Source organism: Hippocampus guttulatus, chromosome 12 (assembly GCF_054856545.1).
Source record: "Hippocampus guttulatus isolate MCC_2025c chromosome 12, RoL_Hgut_1.0, whole genome shotgun sequence".
Lineage (NCBI taxonomy): Eukaryota > Metazoa > Chordata > Actinopteri > Syngnathiformes > Syngnathidae > Hippocampus > Hippocampus guttulatus.
The window spans coordinates 4418684-4446078 of NC_141272.1; the positions used below are offsets into that span (position 1 = coordinate 4418684).

General features: G+C 41.0%; 3 protein-coding genes across 4 annotated transcripts; 1 reads left to right on the top strand and 2 right to left on the bottom strand.

Moving 5' to 3' along the window:
- Window positions 1–33: 33 nt before the first annotated feature.
- brwd1 (bromodomain and WD repeat domain containing 1) lies at window positions 34–18688 on the bottom strand. The gene is made up of 44 exons (XM_086125311.1): window positions 18371–18688; window positions 18212–18270; window positions 18064–18093; window positions 17803–17862; window positions 16752–16902; window positions 16047–16145; window positions 15514–15674; window positions 15136–15357; window positions 13290–13390; window positions 12783–12853; window positions 12587–12687; window positions 12448–12488; window positions 12235–12336; window positions 11646–11799; window positions 11419–11553; window positions 11085–11213; window positions 10805–10953; window positions 10608–10684; window positions 10323–10526; window positions 10044–10227; window positions 9738–9828; window positions 9218–9340; window positions 9046–9113; window positions 8685–8925; window positions 8273–8389; window positions 7968–8075; window positions 7676–7800; window positions 7471–7553; window positions 7147–7258; window positions 6989–7050; window positions 6652–6807; window positions 6350–6470; window positions 6102–6227; window positions 5940–6006; window positions 5356–5406; window positions 5090–5215; window positions 4839–4991; window positions 4556–4713; window positions 3835–4007; window positions 3566–3682; window positions 3261–3464; window positions 2858–3193; window positions 2469–2591; window positions 34–2397 (listed from the first exon to the last, which is right to left on the bottom strand). The coding sequence occupies exons 1-44, from the start codon at window positions 18405–18407 to the stop codon at window positions 1037–1039; spliced, it is 6669 nt and encodes a 2222-aa protein (XP_085981437.1). The 5' UTR covers window positions 18408–18688; the 3' UTR covers window positions 34–1036.
- Window positions 18689–20517: 1829 nt separating this feature from the next.
- On the bottom strand, window positions 20518–24743 carry LOC147197014 (uncharacterized). Its single transcript, XM_086125301.1, has 6 exons — window positions 24598–24743; window positions 23737–23769; window positions 21734–21763; window positions 21593–21646; window positions 21407–21526; window positions 20518–21315 (listed from the first exon to the last, which is right to left on the bottom strand). Exons 1-6 carry the CDS (start codon window positions 24610–24612, stop codon window positions 21259–21261), a joined length of 309 nt encoding a protein of 102 aa, XP_085981427.1. The 5' UTR covers window positions 24613–24743; the 3' UTR covers window positions 20518–21258.
- Window positions 24636–27252, top strand: get1 (guided entry of tail-anchored proteins factor 1). Of its 2 annotated transcripts, none has more exons than XM_086125300.1 (5): window positions 24636–24770; window positions 25467–25632; window positions 26063–26130; window positions 26254–26368; window positions 26454–27252. In XM_086125300.1, the coding sequence occupies exons 2-5, from the start codon at window positions 25476–25478 to the stop codon at window positions 26525–26527; spliced, it is 414 nt and encodes a 137-aa protein (XP_085981426.1). In that variant the 5' UTR covers window positions 24636–24770; window positions 25467–25475; the 3' UTR covers window positions 26528–27252. The 2 variants fall into 2 exon arrangements, with proteins under 2 accessions (XP_085981426.1, XP_085981425.1); XM_086125299.1 differs by lacking the exon at window positions 24636–24770 and adding an exon at window positions 25215–25342.
- The last annotated feature ends 143 nt before the right edge of the window (window positions 27253–27395 follow it).

Sequence of the window (27395 nt, forward strand, 5' to 3'; positions counted from 1 at the left end):
TAATAAATCATGGATTATATGCCAAAACCCACACATCGTTATTTGATTTCCCATTGAAATCTGTTTATTGAAGGTGTAGTACGAAAACCATTAAGCAAAATGTGAAAGCAACTGCATTAAGGGAATCCTGCATAAACCAACCATGTTGTCAACTATGAAAAACAATTTAACACTGAAAGTAACACAGGACAATTAAACGCCTTCCCAATATGAGAAATCACTGTATTTTGCAGTAAGTACATCTGGTTACTTGTACTTGGCAAAAAAGTACCAATTAATGACATATGGCAAGACGAAGTTTATGGTAAAATAAAATTTAAAAAAAATCTCTTAAATAAACACCTTGCTACTGGCACAATGGCCAATCAATTCTTTCTCCATCAAAACCAGACCTATTTACAGGTACAACAAATGTAAAGGGAAATGAAAAAACAAGATCAACATAATGGGAAAACATTTCAATCATTTGGCTCATGTGAACTCATAATACAGGCAAAAAGCGTTACATGTATCATGAATTCACAAAGGAGTGCTGGAGTCTTAAGTGACAATGTGAATTGGTTTGTCAGTTGCGCGTGCTTTGACGTTTGCCCACCTGGAATTGTTGCTTGTCCATGTGATCACTCCAAAAAAAAAAAAAAATCTGCATGTCTGAGACTACAGTAAACTTAGTTGACCCCTGAGTTTCTAATGCAAAACTAGTGTATGAAATACCTCCTTACAGTGTTTCTTAGTGCAAGCCAGCAATATGCTTAGATTTAACAGAGGTATATTAGATAGCACCCAAGATTCCTCACAAATTTACTCTGCTGGCCACAATAACAAGCAGGATTGGCAGGTGGCGTTTTGATCTGTATCCTTGTGAAGACCAGCAGTTCAAATGCTTGAATTTGTATTACATCTATAAATGTGGTTTTCATAGAAAATATAAATATCCCTGAAAGAAACAGATTCACAGCATTTTTCAAGGAAACCAGTGCTGCTACCATAACATCAAGTGTCTTTACAGTCTCCAGTTGTCACCCCTCTTCAGCCTTCACTCGCTGTCATGATAAAGGACAGTCCGCTTCCCCCGGTTCCGGGTGTTAACGCGGCCCTTGTTCTGTGGTTTGCTGTACGACTCGTCACTGTCCTCTTCCTCCAAGACGACTTGTGGCCGGCGCTGCCTTAATTGGCGAGTGGCAGTCCTTTGGCCATGCTTGGCCCGTCTTGGGCTCCGCCTCTTTGGACTGCTGTGGGACCCTGAGCTGGCATCAGTGTTTTCACTGGCCGTGGATGACTGCTCGCTTTTGGAGTCTGAACTGTGATGACTGCTGCAGCTTTCCTTCCGTCTTTCGTGTTTGGGCCGCTTCTCACTCGTGCCTCTCCGCGAGCGTCTGACATCACCTTCCTCTTTGCTGGAAGTTGACTCGGGAAAGGCATTCTCTTCCTTGTCTTGTTTTGATTCCCGTTTGGGACGCTTGCCACTCTTGTTGTTCTTGGCCACTGACTCACTCTCTTCATCTTCAGATCCCGAGGCGTAAGTCCGTTTTCTTTTGGAAGACGTTTGAATCCTGCTTTCGTTCTGAGAGGTTTTCTTCCACTTGCTCGTATTACAGGAGTCTTCCCTAGGAACTGAACCTGCTTTGTTGCCATTTCTCATGTTGCTCTGGCTCACAGATTCTTCCTCGGAAGCAGAGCTGTCGCTGATGTATTTCTTTTTAGGCAGCACTCTTAGATTAAGACGCTTGTTGGACGTGTTGCCCGACTCATCCGACCCTTCGTCCGATGAACCAGTCGAACGTTTTCTCCACGACTTCTTGGGTTTAAAGTCCTGCTCAGAACTTTCCAAAGCAGAAGTGTCATTCCGAGGTCGTTTTGGCTTGACGTGGTTCCTTGCAGACCTCCTGTTCTTGTGCTCAAAATGATCACTGGAGCGACTGCTTTCAGCTTCGCTCTGTTGATCTTTTTTCAATCTTTTCTTGTGGTATTTCTTCGGTGTACGACTGAGCGCTTTGGAATCACCTGCATCTGGTTTATGAGCTGAGGCAGGTTTTTGTCGATTTTGGCTTTTAGACATTGACCCTTTATTCTTTTTAGAGTCCTTGAGCGGAGTTTCTTCCTTGTTTCTTCCATTTTGGTGTGGCCGTCGTTGAGGACAGTCCTCTTCATCTGAACTTATGGGAAGGTGGCGTCGGGTGGCCCTTCGTTTAGTGCTCTCTTCCTCCCCCTCTGCTTCCTCCTCACTGGTAATCCTGCTCTTCCTGGCTGAGACTCTAGTTTGCTTCTGACGCGCAGCAGCCTGATTATCATGCTCCTCCGCCGCATCTCCAGAACTCTCTTCTGCAGCTTCTTCCTCCTCAGAGCTGCTGTCCAACTTGTGTTTTGGACCATGTCCGTTCACGCAAGTCAAAGTTCCTGCAAGAGAAGCAATTTTTTTTTTGAAAGACCACTTCAGGATTTTAAAATATGAAGATCGAGTAACACACCATTGCCCTTTGTGTTGGTTGACATTCTCGTATGTCCAGTCAGCTTGTTGTGAGAGGAGCTTGAAGAGCTGCTGTCATTACCATTTTCCTCACCCTGGGATTCTTCAGACAATTTCTTTGAAGCTGGAGCAAAAGAATCAAATGTAAAATTTACCAATAGTAAGCCTTTTCATGCAATATTTTCATCAACGTGGTATGGCAAAATTAGTACAGTGGTGGTAAGGTCATTGAGCGGCCAGAAATTAAGAAGGTTGTGGTGAAAGGTTTACAGATTGAAATAGTGCCCTGGTAAGCTGAACTAATTGGACCACTTTTGTGAAAACGTGACTTCATGTGCCTAAAACAAAGCCTGCTAGGGCTGTCAGCACATGAAGAACAAAGCTACCCACCCGGTTGCTCTCCGTCTGACTCAGAGCTGCTCTGAAGTACTGTGGTGCGTTTGCCGGCCTGCGAAGTCTTGCGGGGACGGCTCCTTATTGGCTCTTCTTCATCGTCGTCTTCCTCTTCCTCCTCGACGTCGTCATCATCCTCATCTGATGCTTCAAGGAGTTTTATCCTGTTGACAGCTGCTCTTGCCGTTTTCCTCTTGAGTGATCTGCGGATAGTTGTTTCAGCCTCCTCTTCTCCATCAGAACCTTGGGATAGGGCTCTGTCGGAATCCTGGAGCTGACGTCTGTCCCTGGCAGAGGACCAGCTCGCATGACCGTTCATCTCCGCTCTGCCCTCTGCATACACAATAATGGACAACCATGATGTTTGGTTGCATCATAAAACTGAATGCTAAACTTTTACCTGTCCTTTTTCTGCCAGCAGCGGCAGCGACGGCAGCAGTGTTTCTGGTCAGGCGTGTGCTCCTGCTCTTTGCTGCCCTACTGTGATAGCAACGACCTGAAGAATGGGAAGATGATTCTCCATTCTCTTGCCCTGCACCTTCACTGTCAAACGGCTCCTCGTCTTCTTCCTCAACCTCCTTCTCATCACTGTCACTCTCAGCGACTAGCAAAAAATATTTCCATTCATAGAAGAGCAATAAATACTACTGGTAATTTGTTGAATGAACAAAGCGTACTGATTCTCCAACATGAGGCATAACTGACCCTTTTTACGCTGCTTGGAAGAGCTGCCTCTTTTAACTCTTGCTTTCTGCTTGCCTTGATGTTTGGAGGAACCTGGACGTGTCTCCTCCTCTGACTCGCTGAGTTCACTGTCGGACTCTGAGGAGCAACGCCCGAAATTCCTTACAATGACACACACTCGAATGGGAAGCAACTAAATCATCACTGTGCTTTAATATCTGAACATTACAAAAGAGATTGAAGCAACTTGTTTGCCATCTACAATACGGGGAAACTACATTTCTTTGTACCTGCTGTTGATGAAGCACCTTTAGAAGCGGAGTCATCTTCCGAGGAGCTGTGACCGGTGCTGCTGCTCCGAGGCTTCCTGGCTCGCTCAGGAACCAAGGTTTTTGCTGAGGTAGATTTGGCCCTGGTCACAAACTCCACTTTTTCCTGAGTTTTGACACCATCCTTCTTTTGACTGAAGAGAAGAGACAACCTCTCATGAGACATTAATTCAAGAATAAAATATTAGACCATTAATTGCATCGCAACTGCCTGGACCATTTTCCGATGGAGCTGTAATTACCTAAATTCTCTCTTTACAAAGATGACGCTTAGTTTTGAGTGATGGTGTAAGAGCCATTCATTTAACAGTTTTCTTGCTGCATCATACTAAGGAGTACCTCTCGGTATTTTGACCTGAACAAAATTCCTCAATATGACGTAATGCAGTTCGACACCACTGGAAATTACAACCGATTGAAAAAAGAAAAACAAAATGTTAACCGAGTAGTTAATTCTTTGTAAATATAGTTGTTTGATTCAGCTCTTGTATTGGATTACCATGACAGTGTAGAGGTGTACTTAAGTGTCTGTGAGCTATAAAAGAGATTTGTGTGTGCTCTCTCTCTTAGTTGCTGGAGTACTTTTCAAACAAAGTATATTGACAGTCACGCATTAATGTCAATTCTTTGTTTTGACATGCCTCTACATTTGATTGAAGCAAAACTGGGGAAACAAGCACACCTTGGGGTGCTGACGGATGAATCATGTTGCGTTTTCTTTTTGAACCGCTGGCTCCGACGGAGCCTAGCGTTGCTCTTCACTGCTGTTTTGTAATCTGATATGATTGTTCGGATTTGCTCCTCGAAGAAGGCGGAGAGACGCAAGGTCATGCTGTAAATCTACAAGAAAAAAAAATGAATGAGTCTAGCGAGCAACCTTAAAAGGAAAATGTGAAAGTCATCATATGGCGACCTTAGTCACACCACTTGGACAAAATTCTAATCAACCCAGTTTGTATTCTTACCTTGGACCGTTTATTGGGTGTGTAAGCTTTAGCATTTGCAAATATTAAGCGTGTGTCTTTGCAAAGCTCAATCGGATTTTCATAACGTTCTTCCCCCAAGGTCCTTCTTACAGTCCCAAGGTCCATTGGTGTGTCAATGATATCATGGTAGTCCTGGAGACATAAAGCAAACAGTTAAGAATGCAACCACAAGTGAAGAAAATGAGGGACGACAGTTTGATTGTAGCATTATGATGCGGTGTTTAACTGACAGGATAGTTCTCAGGATCCACGGGCTGTCTGAATGGCTCAGAGTCCTCACACTCAAATATGTAATTGAGGAGATTTTTACACTGCTCCTTCCAAGCATCTCTGTCTGGGAGCACCTCCACCAAGCGCTGCAAATAGTAGCGAAGGAGGTCATTAAACAAAGTTTTCATCTCAAGATGCAATATTTCCCATCATTCACTTTCATATTCCTAAAGAGTGATATGAATTTCACACAATTCCTACTGATGAGCATGAGAATGATGTTTACCTGACGCAGCCTGTGTCCCGAGGAAGTTCCTGGTGCCTCTGCATCTGCTTCCTATGAGAAAAACAAATTATCTTTTTTTTAAATGTACCGTCTCAGTGCTTCAATTGTAGCTGTTTTAATCACTACACACAAACAGCTCTCATTATAAGAGTGAATCATTATAAGAGTGAGTCCTTTTTTTTTTTTAAACAGAAAAACTTGAGTTTACTTTTCTGCACTGGAATAGAAAATAATCAATGACTGCAATTTGAATTTATAAACATCCACACACAGAATCTTTATTTTTCCTCCAAATTCAGTCAACGTTGCAAATATTATAATACATACCAATTACAGTCTGGCTAAGGTAAATTTTCGATTAATATCTCACGAAAATTCTTACTAACATAGGTGATTCTAACCATTAAAATTCTGATTCTGAATTTCTGCTCTCGAATTTATTGAGAAATTGAAGTTTACTTTTCAAAGGAGGTGAACTCTTATTTAGGTATTTCAAGATAATTAAAGATATCTGGTAATAATATACCTGGAAAATGACAGAAATACGTATAAAGAGTAAAAAGGTAGTTGATGGCCTTACGTACCTCATCATCCTCATCCATTTCTTCAACAACACTATAAATCTCCATGATGTCTGCGCATCTAGGATTACTGCAGATAGGAGGACATAAGTCACTCTAAATTTGCAAACAATAATTTGCTGGAGAATTAAATATCTTGACAATAAAAGAAATTCAGGGACCTACTTGACAAATTTCTGCAGGACATTACTAATGATTTTTGCAGAGTGGGCAATCTTGCTCCTTGGCTCGTTGAAAGTGCGGGCGTTGTGTGCAATGTATCTGACATCCCAAATTAATGCTGATAGGCGTCTGTGGACCAACAGTGGTTGTGTGTCAGTGCATACTGTCTAATACAGTACAGCCATTAAAATAATTCTGGACTGAGTAAAATAGAAATCATTCCATTAGTCATTTCTAGTATCAAGACTGACCTGTAGTACTTGTTCAAGAGTCGGAATCTTATGGTGTCCAGATCAGTTGGGTAAGCAATCACAGTACAGTAGGTGGGATACTGAATCAGGTCTACAGGGCCAGAGAAAGGAGCAGCAATCTCTGTGATAGAAACACCAGAAGGGAGTGTTAGTTTGATGATTTTTCATTGAGGGAGAACTCAAATATTTTGACAGTTATGTGCCATTTAATTGGATTGAACAGCAAAGTTATGAGGCGTAATAGAGTAGATAGTGCCATGACGAGTTGATAGGAAAGAGGTTTCAGTGCATCAAGTACACACCAACAGTGATGAGCTGGCCAATACCAGCAACGATGCGCTCACACTCTTGGTCCCGGCTCCTCTCCCCCCACTCTCCTTTCAGGGGCTTGTACATCAACTCGCTCATCTCCTCTGCCGTAACAGGGATGCTGCCTCCTTCCGTCTCTGGAAGCTCAGCTGCAAAGCAGAGAAACACTGAATAAGGTATCACCAATGTCAGGAAAGATCAGGTGAGACTGTACAAAAAAGAAATTATCGGGAGTGTCCTTCAGAATTGGGTGGCAAAACAGACTATTGTTGCTTCGACATTTCACAGCCAAAGATCAGAGTACCAGCTGAGTGTATGGCCGAACATTACCATCATCTGGAATTGGCTCCATATCCCAAGGACTCAGCTTTTCATTTTCCCCATTGTCCCACCTAATGAAATTGAAAAACATTTAACCATCAAGTTTGTGACAAAGGCAAGTTTCTGACACTATCCAGGCAAATTATTCTGTCTCGATTATCACCCACCTGACTTTAAAGCACTGGAAGAGACTGTCAGAGTATTCTGGCTGGTATGGCTCCTGACAAATGATGGTGCCAAACCACCAGGCATCGTCTATCACCGAGCGGAACCGGTCACCTGCAAAAAGGGCAGAATATATCTTTGCACAAGGCCTAGCAAAACTGATATTTAAAATGCCCTTGTGAAATATTACAAGTCTGTCACCCATAACTACTCCGATCAGTTTGTAGGAAAAACCAATAGAATAAAACGTGCGGCCCTGCAAGACGGTCTTCTGAGTGATTTCATGCATTAGTTCTATCTTGACATACCCTGTTGAGTCAACTCACCTGGTTGCCAGTTTCTACGAAGTGCCTCATCATAACTTTGCCTCAGCACCAGGAAATCAATTACATCAGGCATGTCATGATATCTGTAAAGAATAATCAGTTGTACTTGTTGAGTAGAATAAACCCCAAAGTGGTTAGCAGGTTCACTTAGTTTTCTATTTTTGGCTTTCCATATCTTCCCTGATGCCTGGCAAAAGTGACTTACTTGACAGAGAAGGACTTGTCTGTGATTTTGCCTGTGCCGTGGTCGATCAGAGTCATTTTCAAACAGCAGAGTGTCGGAGGGCAGACTTCATATTTGATTCCAGTAATCTTAACAAACTCTTGGTCCTGGAAAAGAAGCAGAAGGATTTTTCCCCCAAGAACGCAAAATAGAATTTGAAGAGAACAACTATTCTTTTTCCCTGTCGTGAATAAACCAGGTACATTTAATTAGACCTACATGAGCGACTATTTTTCTAATTTGCTTCACAGTCCTATGCTCTCATTTGTCTTACCCGAAGCTCCATTTTCTTCCAGGGTTGCTTGTCTAAATTGATGGGGTACAAATCATTACGTCGTACAGCCTCAACATAAGCCTCATGGCCTTGTCGAAAGTAAATCACCTAAAATAGACAAAAAAATTACATGCGCGCGCACACACACACACCCATACACACACCGTTTTGACTGGTAACAGATACTGCCAGAGGAAAACAATGTGAGAACATGGATGAGCTATATATACAGAGAAAAGCAGCATCAACAGCAAATGGACTGATGATAATATTTAAGAGGTTGAATTTAGTTTTTAAAAACACACCTCATCACCCATCTGGGGAACAAAAGGAGATTTTCTCGGAATGACATCAGTGATCCATAATGAGGGTCGAAATTCATTGGACACTTCTCTGTTGATGGATGGTCTGACTTTGGGCCGCTGATTAAAGAATATAGAAAAATTGAGATTTAGGGTTAAGAGGAAGAAATTGGATTGGTCCCAACAGTGCAAGACGTTTTGAGTGTTCAGTAAAATACAGAAATGTAGATAGAGTAATATTGACGGTATATTGAAAGAAGAGACTCACTCCCATTCAATCAACTAATGTGTGCCAAGGTTGTCATAGATAAGATGCCAAACCAGGCGGAAAGGTCAAAGTGACACAACGGCCTAGCTCAAGTCACCTATCTAATTACTAAGCAGGCCAGTCTAACAGCAGTACTTCCCAACTCACTCTGGGAGACTTGTTCTTTGGTTTCTTGGGTTTGTCTTTTCCTTTTCCTGCATTTTTTCCCTCCTCGTCACTCTGTTGCTGCTGTCGCTGCTCTTTGTCGTCCTCCTCTTCGTTGTCTTCCTCCTCCTCTTCAGAACTGCTGAGCTGGCGTCGTACTCGTTTACGCGATGACAAGGGAGTCGATGGCTGCAGATTGATGCCAGCATCTGCTGTCCAGTCCGAATACTCACTGGACGAGTGACTGCAAAATTTTCAGCCAAATTAATGAATCCATGCAAAATGTTATTGACTGCACTTGCATTGGAAAACAGATTAGCAGGTTTAGCGTGCTACCTAAAAAACAACTACGATATGTAAATACCTTGGGCTATCACTATTCCACTCCTCATCATTAGATGAGTCCAGTTCACTGCCATCCAAGTCATTGTCCTGGACAGACAACACAGCAGACCATTTACTATCCAATAAAGTGACTTTGACTGCAGCAAAACGACATTTCGAAACAGGTCACAAAAGAGTGGTGAATGTGATACCTCGGTGTGAGCATCAGAGCTTGCTGTCTCCTCACCCTCCTCACATGACAGGTCGATGAATTCCAGCGTGTCACTGCGACTTTGTGCTCGCTTTGCAGGAGGAGGCTCCTCATCAGAATCATCCTAAGAGAATATTGATGTGGAAAGGTTTGTAAATGCTTTAGATGATGCATTGCTTGTGACTTGTGCGTGATCAGTCCAGGGTGCAGCGAGGGTCTCTGGCTGGTTTTCCGTTTTCGCTTGATTTTATTTTATTTTTAAAAAATAAATCTGCCTCCTTTGCTGACTGGATGTGACCTCGCTGTGGCCAGAAGGGAGATTTATCGAAGTGCGTGTAGATGTGATTGTGCTGCTTTAAACATGCAAATGTATTTGTCCAGTGTGTAAAAGCTGATGTTACAAAAGCTACCCATGATGAAATGTGGTCGAAAATACCCGAGAGAAATGCTGGGAATACAAATGCAGGAAATCTGACCATGACACCCACAAAACCAAAACCAGGAGAAAGAAAACAACCCACTCGGCAGCTGCTGTACATTATGCGTCTCTTCTTTGCGTTGTATAAGGCCACCTCATCTTCCCCTTTGGCAACCCTTATGTCCACCTGGTCTCTGGAAGACAATGAATAAAATAAAATGAATAAATAAATAGACTACATATATCCTTGTTGTGTCAAAAAACATAAAACCTCAAGTAATTCCTGATCAAATGTAATTTATTATTAGTATTAAGTGATTATTTTTTACTGAACATGTCTGCATCAAGTAGAACCCATTCAAGTTCACAAGCTATGTTCAATTTTCAGGAGTGTCAGATTTGCGTCTACCTGTAGCTGCTCGGGGAGAGCTCTGGCACCACCACCCGACGTCTCCAGGCCTGTAGGTCTCTCTCCGTGGCCATTTGACTGCGCGGTGCATTCTGGTGCATTTGCCTGACACCTTCCACCTGTCCACTCCGGCGCAGACCCACATTAGGAGGAGACTGCACTTCTGCGCGATCATTTACAGACACTGAAGTAAAGAGGAAATATAGGTTCCAAGGGTATTAATTAAGACAAACAAAACAAGGAGTGAAATATTATATGAATAAACCCACACAATCATACCTCTGCGTGGAGTGCTTGGGGCTGGTGGCATTGCTGGGCCCTGGACCTCTGCAGGCCCCGCCTCTGAGGCAGCCTGGTTCTGACGCTCCTGTTGCTGCTGAAGGTTTCGGATGGCCTCGTCGAGTAGGCTGCCGCGTCTGATGGCAACCTCCTCAACTTCTGCAGTCTGCTGACTAATCACTTGCTCCACTACCTCGCCGTCACCTGAACAAGATATCAAGGAAGAGCATGAGGGTAGAGCACAGGTTTAAATAAGCACATTCATACTGTTGGTTTTGTTCTTACTGGTAGCAACATAGCCCAGCTGAGGAACCAAGTGTTCTGATGCAACATTCTCTCGGCCTGGAACAAGCCGCTGATACCTGGAAACCCGCATTTAATTTAAATTTCAAAAAAGTGCCAAAGCCCTTGATATTATTACCATTCTGAGAAGTCAAAACACAGAGGGGCACAATATTGACGGCAAACAACTGTCAGTCCACCTCGGTGGATGTGGGTTTCCATCCACGTCCACTAGAAAAGGCGGGGGCATGAGATGTGGGGCCTGTTGTGTCTGCTCATCAAGGACAAAGCCATTGGCATCTCGAATCAAAGGTCTGTAGTCCGTGTGGAAGAAAACCTGGTCGGGAAGCTTTATGTGGACCAAGAGAAATAGACGTTAGTTAAACAAGATTTGCATTGGGGACATTGAAGTTTTGAACCTGTAACAGGCATTCCTACATACTCAGTTCCTACAAACTTCAGTGCGATTTTTGTTCTTGCCTTTTCATAAGGTTTTGAGCTACCAAAGCCAAAGATGAGCAGATGCCCATGGGAGTCTGTACAGGCAAATCGTTGACCATCAGGAGTGAACTTGCAGTCGAAAACTGCGCCATATCCTTGGCCTTCAATCTAGATTTAAAAAAAACAACAACATAAAAATAAGTATGAGACTAACTCTTCACACAGGCAAAACCTCCCTGTATCGTCAACATGGTTCTCCTCAAATTTTTTGCTCACGGACAAATCGATAGAGGGTGAAAAAGACTCAAGACTATCAAATTAAGAACGAACAGTTCCTTGATGAATGCCATTTCTTCAAATTGATTTAGTGTACCATGTTGAAGTAGTGCTGTGTGCTTGTCCCTCGCAGCAAGTCCCATATGAAAACATTTCCATCATGGCCCGCCGACAGAATAATCCGGGTGTCAAAGGGGTGAGGCTCAAGAACAAACACTTCAGCCTCATGGCCCTGGAAACAAGGTTTATATTAGTCATTTCTATGATGCTAAGATTGATTATCAAAATTTGAATAATTAGGTGCAACGTGCTGTGCAAGATTACTTTGAGGACATGTAGCAGCTGTCCTGTGTAGGAGTTCCACACTTTGATCAGATAGTTACTGACGGTGGTGATGACGGTATTGTCATGGCAATCCCATGCTACCATGGTGACTTTGGGTTTGAAGTAGCTTTCCTCTTCATTCATTGGCTCGGCACTAAAGAACAAAAGCTTATGTTATTAATTCAACAGTTTCTAAAAAAGCAAAAAGTTTCTAAAATCATGCCAATATTAAATATGTATTCCACATGAGTCCGGTTTCAAAAGCATATACATTTCAACAACAGATATTTTTCCAAGTTGAGAGACAACAGGTTCAAACAAATCATGTCTAGGGATGGGTGCCGAAGTTGGTACTTGGTTTCGACCATTTTTTATTATTATTACTGATTCACATGAAATCAAACGGTGCCATGTTTCGATACCAAGTGGATCCTATTGGGAAGAGTTAGCGATTTTCCATGTGGCACTTGAACACAGCACCAACGTAATTGTATATTACTGTGTGGACCACAATACAGATTTATGTATTAACTTTCGGCAATATTGTTCACTGAAGATATTTTCTATGGACAGAAAACACCACGCTTACCCAGGAAGAGTGGTGGACATGTTGAGCAAGATGCATCTCCACTGCTGGCGCTGATGGAGCCTCCAGATCCTTGCGGTTCCATCCCGACTTCCACTCACAAACCTGGCAAGTTACAATAACTTTAAACACGGCACTTTTTCATTAACGAAACACTCACATCCACAACCAGTGATGGGTGAGATGTTTAAATAAAGTAATTTATTAAATGCATACCTTTCACCTGAGTGGCAAAATTGGATGCTGTCAACTTTGTCCTAAACAGAACCAACATACAGAGATGGTTAACAGGCAAACACTGCCTTTGTTGAATCAAAGCTAATATTCAACTGAAAGTTTAGGCAAGTCAACTTACTGTGTGCTCATGAAGCTCTGATATCTTTTCTGGATTTCCAGTCCCCACGTAATATATTCTGATCACGTCATCAGTGCTTCCTGTGGCTAAGAAAATTCCACCTGCAAAGACGGTAAAGGAACACTTATGGATCTCACCCTGAAATAAGACACCATCTCAATTTACTAACAACGCACACAGCGGTTGGACTAATTACCTGGACTGAATGATGAGCACACGGTCTGAACTCCGGGTCTCGGACGCTCTATAAACTTGTGTGGACGATCACTTTAAGGAAAACATATTTAGTCAAAATCAGAGTATATTTCAGTTAGTCTATATCATGTAATTTTCCAAAATAGGCTTTTTTTAAAACGTAAAAGCCCCTGTAAAGTGAAAATAAATGCCTTCTAAATTTGACATACCATAAGAGAGTTAGTGCGTAACAACGCAAAAACAAAAAAAACTCAAGTTTGCAAATGAAACCACGCCCCGCAACACTGTCAATTTAGCAACCTGGAAAAATGGATGCCGTTTTGTCTAGCATCTTTCTTATAACGATATTGTAAATGTAAAATGTGCTAGCTATAAAAATCCCCCTAGGTCATGGTGGGGCCTCGTCACGCAGAGAGAACAAGGCACTTATTAATTGACCAGTCATTCATTTAAGAAGTTCCATTATGTGAGAGAACACAAGGAAGAATCTGTTTAAATCTACACCCACCTGAAGTTGATGTTGTTGACATCCCACTGCCAAAAGCATACCGTAGCATCGGTACCAGTGGACAACATGTAACGTTTTGAGCCCTTGGCAAATGGTGAAAACTGAAAGAACATAAATTAATCAAATTGCATAAAATTGATATACTGTCAGAAACCACTAAAAGGTGCACAGTTCACAAAACTGCACAACTTAGAGTGCATGGAGTAGGTACAGAATGTATTCAGACCACCTGAAAATTTTCAGTCCGTCCTACTGCAGCTACTTGCTAAAATCATTTGAACTCATTTTTTCAACCAGAGCAATATTGACGGGGGGGGGGGGGACTTAAAGACATGTTTGCGGATGTATTAAAACAAGAATTTCTCTATCTCTCTCTCCATTTCTTCTGCTCATCCTTGGGATAACCCTACACCTTTATTGGTGTCTGGCTGTGTTTAACTATATTGATTGGACTTGATTGGGAAAGACATACGGGTGTCTTTGTGAGACCTGACATCAAACAGCATGTCAGAGCAAACAAGAATCCTCAGATCAAAGGAAATGCCCGAAGAGCTCAGAATGAGACGGCAATGATCTGGCCACGGTTACAGAAGAATTTCTGCTGCACTTAATGTACCTAAGTGCACCGTGGCCTGCTTAATCCGGAAGACATTTGGGACGACCGGGACTCTTCCTAGAGCTGGCTGCCTGGCCAAATCGGAGGAGAAAAGCCTCGACAAGAGCAGTTAAGAATGTAAATATCACTGTGGCTGAGCTCCAGAGATACTGAGGGGAGATGGGACAAAGTTTTAGAATGCTAACTATCACTTGCAGCTGGACTATATGGAAGAAGTCTTCTATCACAATATAAACCATTTTATATCAAAATGATATACCGCAATAAAGTTATTTTCAGATTTTGTATAAAAAAATTATACAGCATCCCGTGCTTATGTTTTCACACTTTAAAATGGAATTTAACAGATCTGTATCAAATGAGAAAAGCATCCAGTAGTCCTGCTATCTAAAATTGTCTTGTCCAGGGAAACCTTTGATGACCAACGATGAGATTTATTTCAGCTATAATTGATGGAGAAACACCATTTACAGATCTGTGACGGGACGACTCCCTAAACAGTGGGGTGTGGCCCCAATAATACCTTTTTTCTTTTCTTCTTGGGAGGGGTTAAAGCTTGACATATAGGAAAATCACAACCTTGCACAGCAACTAACTTTGCATAGCTACACCTATAGATAAGCATGATCAAGTCTGACTCAAAACCTTGCACAGCAACCAACTTTGCATTGCAACACTTCCAGATAGGATAATCAGCTGGTACAATGATACAAGTTAACAGTTCATTATAAGATACAGGTTAATGCTGTTAAATGTCAAATTTCCACTACATTATCAACCGTAAACAGAAGAGGCACAATGAAATGAGAGAAAAGCCTATCAGGAAAAAAATTTGCTGCAAAATGTAAACCTAACCTCTGGAGGGCACAATTCACAATAATGACATAATATCGTCTGAATGGTCAAGGTAAAAATTAAAGTTGATTCTTCATCCATGTGATTATTTGAGTTTTCTATTTTTAATGGACTGCAAGCATTTCTACAATTGTTTTTTTTCTCTAAATTCAAAGTAAAGTAATGAGGAAAACCAAACGAAACAAATATTTTTCGCAAATGGCTGAATTATGACAAAGTGTGAAAGAGTGGGAAAATGGGTGAAAAATGTAAGAGGGTCTGAATATTTTCCATACGCACTGTAAACGTGGATCACTAACAAAGTTAAACAAGCTCAGAGGTGGCCAGTAGCAATGTCGTTTTGTGAAGTTTCAAAAAAATGAGGCATGGATTTACCTGTAGGGAGGTAATAGATCCACTGTGTCCCTGCAGCACAGCCACAGGCGCACAGGTACGAAGGCACCACACACGGATGGTTTTGTCACAGCTTCCCGCAGCAATTAGTGTATTCTCGTAACTGACGGCCAAGTCTGTGATTTCAGCAGAGTGTCCTCGCAATGTCGAATGAAGCCGCCCGTCAAAAGAAGACCAAATCTTCACCAAACAGTCATCTGAGCCCTGACGAGGAAGACGGCAAGGCTAACATTAAAAGATATCCGTGCGGTGTGAGGTTTTCATATTTTTAAATGACAAACAAATCACTGGCTATGTTATATATTGAAAATATGTAATTTGTTACAGTTTTAACTGGACCAACATTAAGTTCCTTCTTACTGTGAAGATCCTGAGACCAGTGCGATCAAATGCAATACAATACACAGCAGACAAATGCCCCAGGATCCGCCGATGCAGATGCATGCGCCCATAGTTGCTGACAGGGTTGATTGAGTTGTCGCGCTGTGCTCCTGTCAGCTCTCTTCCGCGACAGATGTTCACTGTTAGCGACAAGATGCAAACTTTCAAGAGAGGGCTGCAAACTGGACACAACCAACACCAACATGAACACAGTAGTGGGCAGGACAGGAGGTACATCAGATATAAAAAGCTAACAACACTGTTCAAATGCCAGATTTTTATGATAGAAAATGAAACCAAGACAGACAATATCAAAACCTCTTCCACCCATAATCTGATCCATAACATGTACAACCCCCCCTCCCCCGCTCCCACCCCTCAAAAAAAAAGTGTGGAGACCCTCTGATGATTGTGGATTTTGCCTCTTGAAAATAGTTGAAATATTCTTCAATTGCGTACAGGCTATATGCCACATTAATGGTGTAAAATGTTTTGAGAGAGGGTAGGCCTACCTATATGTGGAGCTTTCTTGATGTTTAAAGACCTCTCTGGTGGTCTGCCCCTGTGAAGGGCTGCGTATGATGAAGTTTTCAATCGCACACCATCACATTCTGGAAACACAAAATACAGAAATTCTGTCACTTTTTTAAAAATATATAAACATAGCTACATTTGATAATGGTCATGATTTTAAAGAGAGCATCTTCATGACATTTTTGCCATAATTCATGCCACTAGAACAACTACAATCCTCTAAAATTACAAATTCGAGAACTGGGTCAGGAAAACTGCATTTCTGTCTTCCGATCTTCTGTATGCTACCTTCCAAAACTCAAAAGAAACAAAATTACAAATTTATGTTGTTTTTCCGTCGATAAGTCAGTTTTTCTGATTGGATTGTAAACTCTCTGGATCCTTTTCACGAGGGTTACTTGCTAATTAGGAAATCACAAAATAGATTGAACACATTCTCTCAAGGGTCAAAATATCAAAAACAAAAAGTGAGGACTAGCTAACCACGATAAAAATGGGTGTGTGTCTATGTGTGTATACACTTAAAAAGCTGTATATAAGTAGATGCCTTTAACAAAAGCAGTTTTGGATTCTTTAATTTTTTAATTTCATACTTCCCCAGCAGCAAATAAGCGGTTATTATTATGTTACTCAAAGTGAACCGACATGCCACAGAAGGAAAGGACAACAAATCACTATGGTACCTTTCGAGGTCCTGAGCATCGACTGCTGTCCGGACCCCAGCAGTGAGTGCACACCGGGGACACAGGATGGCACGTCTTTGTCAAGAATAGGTCCGATCTGCTTACATATTTGTAACAAATGGTCTGGTGCAACATGTGTGTTAGCTGCAACCTGTGAGGGAGTGGGGGAGAAGACAGCCACTTGACAGTGTAAATACTCAATAAATAACTCAATTGATTTGCTAATTTGAATAACAGCAAATGGCAAAAGAATCTTCAACGACTATTTGTTTCTGTATGACTCTTTGTCTTTACTGTTTGTGTGTTGGAAGAAAATCCAACTGGATATGTCAGTTTTCCATTTCTATAACAGCATGCACTCTAGTATCTTGGACTGAGCATGTAAAAAAAAATTAAAAATCCATAAAACTTCATAGTTTTTCAAAGTTACATCAAATTGACGTTGACTGGCTTGGTCACAATATTAACACCCCAATTATCAGAGGAATCAAATGTGCTTAAAGTGCTTCTTACCATTACATATATATTAACTCTGTATAACGTTTATAGCCATATCATGTTTATAGTCATCTTTTAACGAAACATCCTCGGACAAGACTGCGATATGGTTACGCTACTCAAGATCTTTTCTGTGAAGCGTGGCTCCCTATGCAAAACATTGACTTTTAATCGACCAATCAGAAAGCTGGTCACAGGCAAAACAACTCGCAGACAACCCATCTGTGCCTCTGATTGGCGAATGAAGCGGCCTCGCCAGTAAGCGAAGCCAAACTACCCACCCTATCTGCAGCACAACTGTCGTGGCTAAATTATAAATAAAACCTTATGGTACATGAACGTCTACGGCTATTTTATCTGAATTCACGTCGAGTTATGTGTCAGGGGACAAGTTGTGACTTTGTACAATTTCACAGTTCAAATAAAGCCGACTCTACTTCAAAGAGATTAGAACAAAGAGAGTAAACAAGCGCTAAGCGTGGGATCCTGTCCTGTCGTGACACATTTACTACAATGAATTTAATCATAGTACAAAAGTCAAAATAACTCGTACCACATCTTCATATGATCTCGGGTGCTCGTTTCCCAGCCAGTCCAATCTCCCTGGTAAGAGCTGTCGAAAACAGATCTTGGTCAAACCGAAGTCTCAACTCAAAACAGGAGCACATAAGACATGTATTTAGCTTGTAAAAACAGAGTGATGTCAAAGGGCTGAAGTCTACATAAGCATTAAAGAGTCTAAACAAGTTGCAAGTCCCGACTCATCACCGTCGTATCGCATCTAAAGCACACATCACGAAGCGAGAACACATACCTGATATTCTTCGAGTTCGCTCACCAGGACCTGCAAGTCGGGTGGAAAGGGGTACTTAATTGCGACTACCTCTGACAAGGCTGTTATCAAGTAGCTAAGGCAAGTATTTTGAAATATAAAACATAAACTGTTACGTATGCTAGCTCACCTCAGCCGTTCTCCGACAGGGACCCGTTGTTAGGAAACGAGATATCAAGTAATAGAGCTCTGAAATTAAAAGACACCGGGGCGATTGATGTAATGTAATTAACAGATGCAGTATCAAAGTAAATTGAGCGATTAACTGGGGGTTCCTTATGCGGCTTACCCGTCTCAAGGAGCGAAATTTTCCGATTTTTGGCCATTTGACTTGGACGTAATATGGAGAGAAGCACAATGATGGGCTAACTTTGGAAAAACGGCGAAATATACGATATATATTTATTTAATTTCCGTCACACAGGTCTGACCCCCTCCACGGTTGCTCCCGCTTGCTAGTCAGCCTGTTCGTAGTCGCCATTGGAAGGATGAGGCCTCCGCGATACCACTTACTTCCGCCACAGAGCCACACACACAGGAAAAGGGAGAGGGGGGGAGGAGCGAGTCCAACAAAAGACCCAAAAAACCCTGCACGTTATCCTCTCGCTTGGCTAAATTCAACTAAGCTGCTCGTACACAGTGTATATGTAAACGTGGAATTCAAAGTGACGACGATTAAATACACATTCCTTTTAAATGCAAGGCGACAACCACGCAAGGCGCCCCTTCCTTTTTGACCAAGGTCGCGAGTCCGACGCATGACGTCATGAGTAATGAACGGACAAATAGAACTGATTTTGGTTGATTTTAAACTGGATACGAGCTTGCATTGTTTGCATTTGAATTTGTGTATTTTTGTAAAGTTTATGTAACGATTGACATGCCACCTATTGTCGTACATTAAAATATTCTCATTTCTGTATGACATCAGTTTTTGAGGGCATTCTGCTATCGTCGGGTACATCCAGGATTAATTAGGTCATTCTTTTCTACCCCTGAAATGAAATAATTAATACAAATAATTAAATCATAATTTGCTTCAGATCTTCGTGATTTCTGAAGAAAAAAAGACTCAGGGCATTATTTCAGGAGGGTGACGACATTGATTATAATCCCATAAAGCGAAATCCAATTGACATCACACCACAATATTCTGTCTGCCAAAGTGTGTCAGGTTGGTTAGAGGACTGGTGTCACAAAATATAAATTTCAAACCCAGGCAACAAACTACAAGTTTTCCCATTCAATTGGGCCAATCTGGTTTCCCAAATTTAATTGAGCCAAGGTAGTGCAGTTGATGGCACACATATTACATAAGAATATTGATGGCACACCACCAAACAAAATAATGTCACAAATGTATAAAATAATGACATAACAATGACCTTGTCTCAATTCAATCACAAATCGATTTAGTGCGAAGTTTGGGACTGTTTAATTGAACACAGAGCAGTACTCGCAGGGATCCACACGTTCTGCCATCTAGTGGAAGAGCATTTAATTGTTCTATCTGTCATTATATGTCGCTGGGATAGATGAACAAAAATATAGTGTTTGTAGTTAATATTCTACAGAGAGGCATTGGAGGATTTCCTGTGGCACCCCTAATGATTTCTTAAAACATTTAATGGGCCATGGCACTTACGAGCATGTCTACTAAGTGACCCTGCGGCGTTTGCTTAGTTCAGTGCATAAGGAGATTGTGGAAGCACAACGCATGGGTGCTTCACCGTGACAACATACCCGATCACAATGCCCTGAGCATCTGACAGTTCCTTGTCAAAAATGAATATATCTTGTGACATCAGTCCTGCAACCGTTCTTACACATCTTGTATGCAGTATATATTATGTTGTCAAAAGTATTCACTCACCTTCTTTGACTCACATATTAAGTGACATCCGATTTGTAATCCATAGGGTTTAATTTGACGTTGGTGCACGCTTTGCAACGCTAACATTTAAACATTTCCTAGGATGCTTTTCCACAAAGTTTTAAAGTGTGTTGATGGGATTTTTTTGACAGTTCTTCAAGAAACACATTTGTGAGGTCACATGGCATGGCTCGCAGTCGGGTTGAGGTCAGGCCTCTGTGCAGGCAATCCAGTTAATCCACACCAATGTTTCTCATTTATGCCTTTCGGGGAATAGCTTTGTATACCTGCAATCATATTGGTGCAATCCCCAAACAGCTCCCACAAAATTGGGAGCATGGAATTAGCCACAATCGACTGATACGCTGAAGCATTTCACTGGACTTCATGGGAAAATAGTTTGGAAAATTCCAAGCCACACACATGCAGCTATGCAAAGAAAAATGGCAGCGTGAAAATGGCACTATAATAACTATATTATTTTGCATTTATCTACAGTTTAACCATTTTGACCTCAGTCAATATTTTTACTGAACTACTTTTGTAAAAATGTAAGCACAATGTAAAAATAATGTTTTTTTTATTACCCGTAAAAAAAACAAACAATAAAAACAAAACTGTACATTGGTAGAGATGTCCAAAGTCACAATAAGTATAGCCACAAATTTGAAACTTGTACATATTGTTGACAGAGGTGGCAACAGAGTGAGCAAGCATTGACCATAGCTAAAAAACAACAATGTACCATCACTGGATAAATATAGATGGCAACTTAATATTTTTTTGTTGTTGAAAAGGACAAAATTTTAACTGTACCCGTGCACATGTTCTGAAGATGCAACAAACACAATCATGCGCGGCACTCTAGGACCAAAAATGATGATTTTACAGTTGAGAAAATAATAATCATTCCATAAAACACGTTCAAACATTCATTTTAACAACCAAACTGATTGTGTTTTACAGATTGTTAAAAACAGTATCGTTTTAAAAATCCTTTGAGAAGTTCCATGTTAACTCGTAGTTTTACATCAGATTTCTGATGAAGATTGAAGACAACAGCCTAAAAATCTAAATAAGAAGCTGACGAGGGGGTAAAATAAAACCCAACATAAAGGTCAAAACATTCCCTTCACAAGAGCCATGAAATTCGATGGGGTTGGAAGAAAAAAACATTTTAAATGTGTGTTTGCATTCATGTCCCTAAAAATGCTGCTGTCCCAAATATTGGCAGTTGAAAACAGGATGTGCACTTGACATTAAAGAAGGTACAGGGGGGCACGGGCAGATGAGTTGAGGCAATTCTACTCATCTGTTTTATCCGCTTTATTCTTATCCTTCTTTCCATCTGCTGCAGCCGCCTGCAAAAGGAGAATGAAATCCATGAACGTGGCACTTTTTTTTTGCCAATAAAAAAAAAACATGATCATTCATGATTAAACTTGAAGCTACCTCTTCAACTTTGGCCTCCCCATTTTCAGCAGGGTCCTCTTGTTTTTCATCCTGAGGTTCCTCTTTCTTCTGTTCTGGTTTGCCCTTGGGCACCTCCTTCACATTTTGGCTCTTAGGCACCTACAATGTTAGGAATAAAGCAATTAGCAATTATCAAGTGTCATTTGATTATTAAACAATACGTACGTTCTTTGTTGGCGCTGGTTTAGTTTCTGTCTCTGTTTTAGTTTCTGCCTCTTTCTGTGAAACACACACACGTGCACACTGAATTGTTAAACCCACACCATCGGTGCAGTACATTAGAGGGAAATAAAAGGAAAAACTTACAGCTAACAATCGTGGAGACTTTCGCTTTGGCTGAAGAAGGACAACACGTGTTAATGACAGAATACATACTTCACATCAAAATAAATATTCCTGTGCATCTTTTTGTGCTGCCATGAGCTGCTTTGAACAGCTGTGTCATTTCTGTCGATAATTGTCCCTGTCATCTTTGTTGGCACGCAATATGGGACTCAAGTACAGACACTATCTCCCTCACATGATTCATAAATATTTCTATGTATTTTTTTTAACACAATCTAACTCAAAAACTAAATTAATGGAAGACCACTGGCTTGGAAGAAGGATAAACAGCATTTCTATCATTGTCACGACAATTAATGATCGCCCACTTCAATAGTCAATAATAAAAATGGTGAAAGAGCCAGGTCACCTCATGTCACCTCATCTCTTTTACCTATTTTGCTTTTTGTTCATCTAAATGTGCTTTTGTAAATTATGTATGCTTGTTTTAAGTGCACATTTTTATCCTGTGTTTTAAGCTCTTGTAAAGTGTCTTTGAGTGTGATGAAAAGCGCTTTCAAATAAAATGTATTATTATTATTATTATGTGTTAGTACTAGCATCAGTGGTAACATTGCTACTGTTTGGAGTTCTATTGAGTGGTCATGCAAACGTTGCACATCATTGATATCAAGCAGAATCCTTGCATCTCTAAAACTCTCTCTTTTCAAGGAAACCCAAAAATGGCATGTGTGTTGATCCATTAACGTGGCATCGGCAAAATAGCAAACTGTTTTCAACTCGTAAGATTGGGTAAGAATTTGTAAGAAAAAAATAATAATAAATCACTGACCCATGTGGGGCCAGACCAATCGCTGTACAATAGAGTCTAATTCTAAGAGTATAGATTTGTGAAAAAATATGAAGTGGCCCACGTTTGGACACAGGGTTCCACCAGACAGTGACGGAGTGAAGATTTTAGCTTGGCTTCTTTAGATTCATACCCATGTTTGTTGGTTAGATTGTCACATTTCACTTGGACTACGTTACAACGGGAAACTTCACAATATGATGCAGGACAAAGAGGTGTACACTATAAGGTAGGCAAGAGGTATAGACTCTTATAAGACCTATCTATACCAGACTACATGACCTTTCTCTGGCGTCTGATTGGCTAAAATGACCGAACACAACGTTTCAGATCCACTTGCTGTTTTGGCAAGAGCTTCCAGCTTGAGGGGAAATTTCACATGGACACAGTAACTTTAAACACCTGTTGTGTGGATTCAAGATGAGCTTATTGTTCGATAACTAAGATTGATTGTGGAATTGACTAATGGCCAACATTAAAGCGACTGCTGCAATCAGAGGCGTTGTTGATTCGGTCACAACTAGAGCATCAGCTCCTTACAGGACCTTTATTCTGTTGGCTTTGGAAATGAGTTCAGAACAATTAGAGATTCTCCCTCCCGTTACAAATATTCAAAGAATAAGAATGAATCACCTAATTACAGTGCACCTTATTTATTATGTGATTTCACACCAAAGTTATTATAACCTCTATTTTACTTTCTTCTAGGTAGAAAGAGACTCATATAGATACTTCATTCATTATTATTATTATTTTTTTAGTATTTCCCTTGTTTTGAATATTACTAGTAATATAACTCATAGTTTTACATCAGATTTCTGATGAAGATTAAAGACAACAGCCTAAAAATCTAAATAAGAAGCTGATGAGAGAGGAAAATGCATGCCTGCTTTGCATTGTTTTCATTATGGAGACTGCTGGAACATGAATTTCCCTTTTGGGTGAGTAAAGTATGTATCTGTCTTGTTTAGTCAAACACCTATCCAAAGTGTGGATGTAGTTTTTTGTTATAGTGGAGAGGAGGGGATTCGCGGAGATCAAGCTTCAGTTTCAAGAGAGCATTTTGGGAATGCCAACGTGCCAACGGGAGGACAAAATTCCGCCCCAAAACAGCAGGAAAAATGTTCATTGGGCGCGAGTAACAGCATTGTAATGGAAAGCATTCACTACAAACCGCTGGGCATGCATCTGCTGGAGCCTCTGTGCCCTGTGACGAAAGGAGGGAGAGAGAAAATATTAAAAACAGGAACAACAAAAACTCCTATCGTCAAGTGGGCGTGTGATGCAAAAGGGGGGATGGGCACCGCTCCCTTCCCTCAAGTCATAACGACATTATGCAATGTTTTCTTAGCGGCAACCGCTCCAACCTAATTACACATTTTAGATGGAGTAGTTTTAGCACGATAGATTTAAAATGGAAGCGTGCATGCGCCACATTTAACGAGCCCCCTTTACCACGCGTCCACGGCGATTTATGAAATCAAAACCATCCGGAGAGAGAAATAGATTCCAGACGTGACTGTACAGGCTTTTCTTATGAAAGGGAGAGGCGTGTCCTTTTAGGGCTGCCATGGCGCTCGGAGGGAAAGGACGGTGGTGACGCGCATTCAAGCGATGTTTCTCCACGACGCGCCGTCTCTGCACGTCGAAATGTATTTAACGTGTAATTATTAACGTTGCGCTCGTTGGTACTTTTTTTTGTAAGCTGCATAAATACTGCCATGCAAGCTACGTAAATGAGACGTTCTTCTTGAACAATCTTGCGATGCGTTTCCCCCAAATGGCAACCTGTGTCTCAACTGACGAAGGTTACACCTCTTTGTCTCCTTGCGGACTCCACTGTTTGTTTTCTAGTTTCTACGTTTCAAAAACAGCGCAATCAAATTGCATTTAAAACACACAACCCCACTAAGGAAAAAGGCGGCACTCAGTATGGCTCACGAGGATCGACGACGCGGAAATACACATTTAATTAATAATTTAAAAAAGACACTCGTAGATGTGGGAATAAATAAGTTGGCTGAACGCAACATACCTTCGTTTTTCCCATTGTTGTCAAGATTGTAGAGAGCCTTTGCCACTTAGAAATAAGTCCGCACACACCACACCTTGAAGGTATTTACCTCCAAAACACTCTGCCTGTAACTTCAAATGAACGTCCGAGGAGTACCAGAACGAGACGAAACCGGATTGGACCTCTAGTTTAACGTGAGTTGAACCTTAGCCTACCGACGTAGCAGAAAACGTCATGTCCCGCCTTCATCTTGCACCAATTGGCTTAGAGGAGGAGGCAACATGTTTTTGAACCATAGCAACTTACCTGTGTGGACAGGACCACACGCCACTCACCTTTGTATTTCTATCTATTATATTGAACTGTGTGCAGTTCTTTTCTTTCTATCTATCTGTCTATCTATCTATCTGTAGTAAATTAGTGCAGATTTTATGTGTGGATTCAGCCCACGCGACCCCACACAGACAATCATCAATCCCTAATGTGCAAATAAGGCTACGTAGGCATTAATATATAAATTGAGCGGGATGTCCGATAGTGGTAGTGACTGAGTGAACGATCATATTCAATACAGCAGAAGGCAGTGCACTCCATCCTCTAAGTGGCGGTAGTGCGCCCAATTCAAACAGCCAAGGACTACAAATTCGTTTGCGAAGAAGGCAAGCCAACAGTTAACATGGCGGCCGGTTACGCTTGGTTTCTTGTGCTGGGGTCGGTTTTTCTTTGCAATCTCATGAAAACACTCTTGCCGAGCATTTCTTCATTTGTAAGTATAGCTGGCGCTTAAATACATTATACGGCTGCGTGTGCTCTTTGTGATAGAATGCTTGTCGGAGTAAGAGCCATGTTTTGAAATTGACTTCGCATCCTTTGAAAATGAATGTCTCCAGCTCTCCAAGATGGTGCAAAAAGATGCTGAACAGGAGAATGAGATGAGGGCTGAAATCCAGGCGATGAAGAAAGAGCAGTCTTCAATTAGTATGATGGATGAATTTGCTCGATATGCCCGGTTAGAGCGCAAAATAAACAAGATGACGGATAAGCTCAAAACACATGGTAACTGCTGTTTTTCCTCAGACCATCTTATATATATATATATATATATATATATATATATATATATAGCATGGACTCCCAACTTCAGGTGTCACTCATTATGTCAACATGTCTACACCAGTAATTACACTTTATAGAACTAAACTAGTTCATTTCTTTACATTATTTTTTTATGCAGTGCCTGTAATTCGTTTCAATGGGGGATTTGATTTAATATTCAAGTACATTGAGTGAGGAGCCTGGTTATGATATCTGTACCTGTAAATCAAGGTATCACTAACTTATGTCATTGTTTTGGTTCATTCATCCCCCAAACCATGAGTTGAATGACCCACTGTCCTACTTCCCACTTCAGGCACAACTGCCTGTTGACTAACAGACACGAGTGCACTATTCGACCGGTGAAGAAATTGTTTTCTCCTCTTGACAGTGAAATCAAGGACTGCACAACAGGCCAAAATGAAATGGGTTGTCAACATTGTCTTTTATCTACTGCAGGTAGATCAACCTCTTCATTTCAGACATAAAGATAATTTAGGGTTACTGGAGTCCAATTTGAATGCATGTAAAAAGTGGTGGTGCTTGATCTAACTTTGTGTATGTATTTTTGGTGTTTGTCAGGCTGCTTTGATGATCTCTTTAATTTGGAAGTATTACTCTGACCCAGTAATAGTGGTCCCCAGTAAATGGATTGCCCCTGTTGAACGTCTCGTCGCTTTCCCAACTGGAGTCGCAGGTAATCATCTCACTTGCATTTGCAGTGTTTTCATTGCCATTCTACATTATCGAGGAATCCTGAAACAGATCTTTTGCTTTTCCAGGTGGAGTGGGAATTACATGCTGGTTGGTAGTTTGCAATAAGGTGGTAATGCTGGGACTGCATGCCTTCAACTAGAAACTGGTGATCCAATAGTAAAGTTCCAGTAAATATTCTGGTTTATGTTCATCTACAAACACCTGTATTCCCTCATTTGGTCTGCATGGGGAAAAACACAAGCATGCACATGCAGCACATTTAGTGTAGACTGTTCTGCTGTTTTTTTAGCACTGGTAAGTTTACAATTTGTTGCTTTGTATTTTTTTTTAATGAACAAGTTATGAAAAGGCTTTTAATAAAAACATCTATCCTTACTTTATTGAGACAGAGCTTTTGGTAAAAATTGTGTACTTTTAAAATCAATCCATCCATCAATTATCCAAACTGCTTGTCCTCACAAGGGCTACGGGCCTGCTGGAGCCTATCCCAGCTGTCTTCAGGCAGTAGGCGGGGTACACACTCAACTGGTTGCAAGGCAATTTGTTCTTTTTTTTATTTTTTATTCAACATATTCCAATTTATATCAAACCCTGTCATTAATTATGTATTTATTTTTTAATAGAAAAACATAAAAAATTTAAAGGAAGAAAATGAGCTATTCTATTGATAAGAACACAGATTTATGAGAAATACTAGAATACTGATAACTAATAAATGAAAAACACATTCGTCATTTTAACTGAGCCACTTTGTACCTTATTTATTTGGGGAATCCAGACCATCCATACTTTGCATGACTGACATATATTGTTGGCAATACTGGCATGTTATGTTAATTGACAATAAAGTTGTATTCAATTGAATTCAAATGCATATGTCATGGAGTAGGGTATTTGTGTTTGGGATGTTTCCACGCGGGCCGAGGAGTGTGATCCATCTGTAATTGGAACACACCGTCCAGGCTTCTTAAAAAGAGGGACCAGTTTTGAGCAGTTTTATCGACATT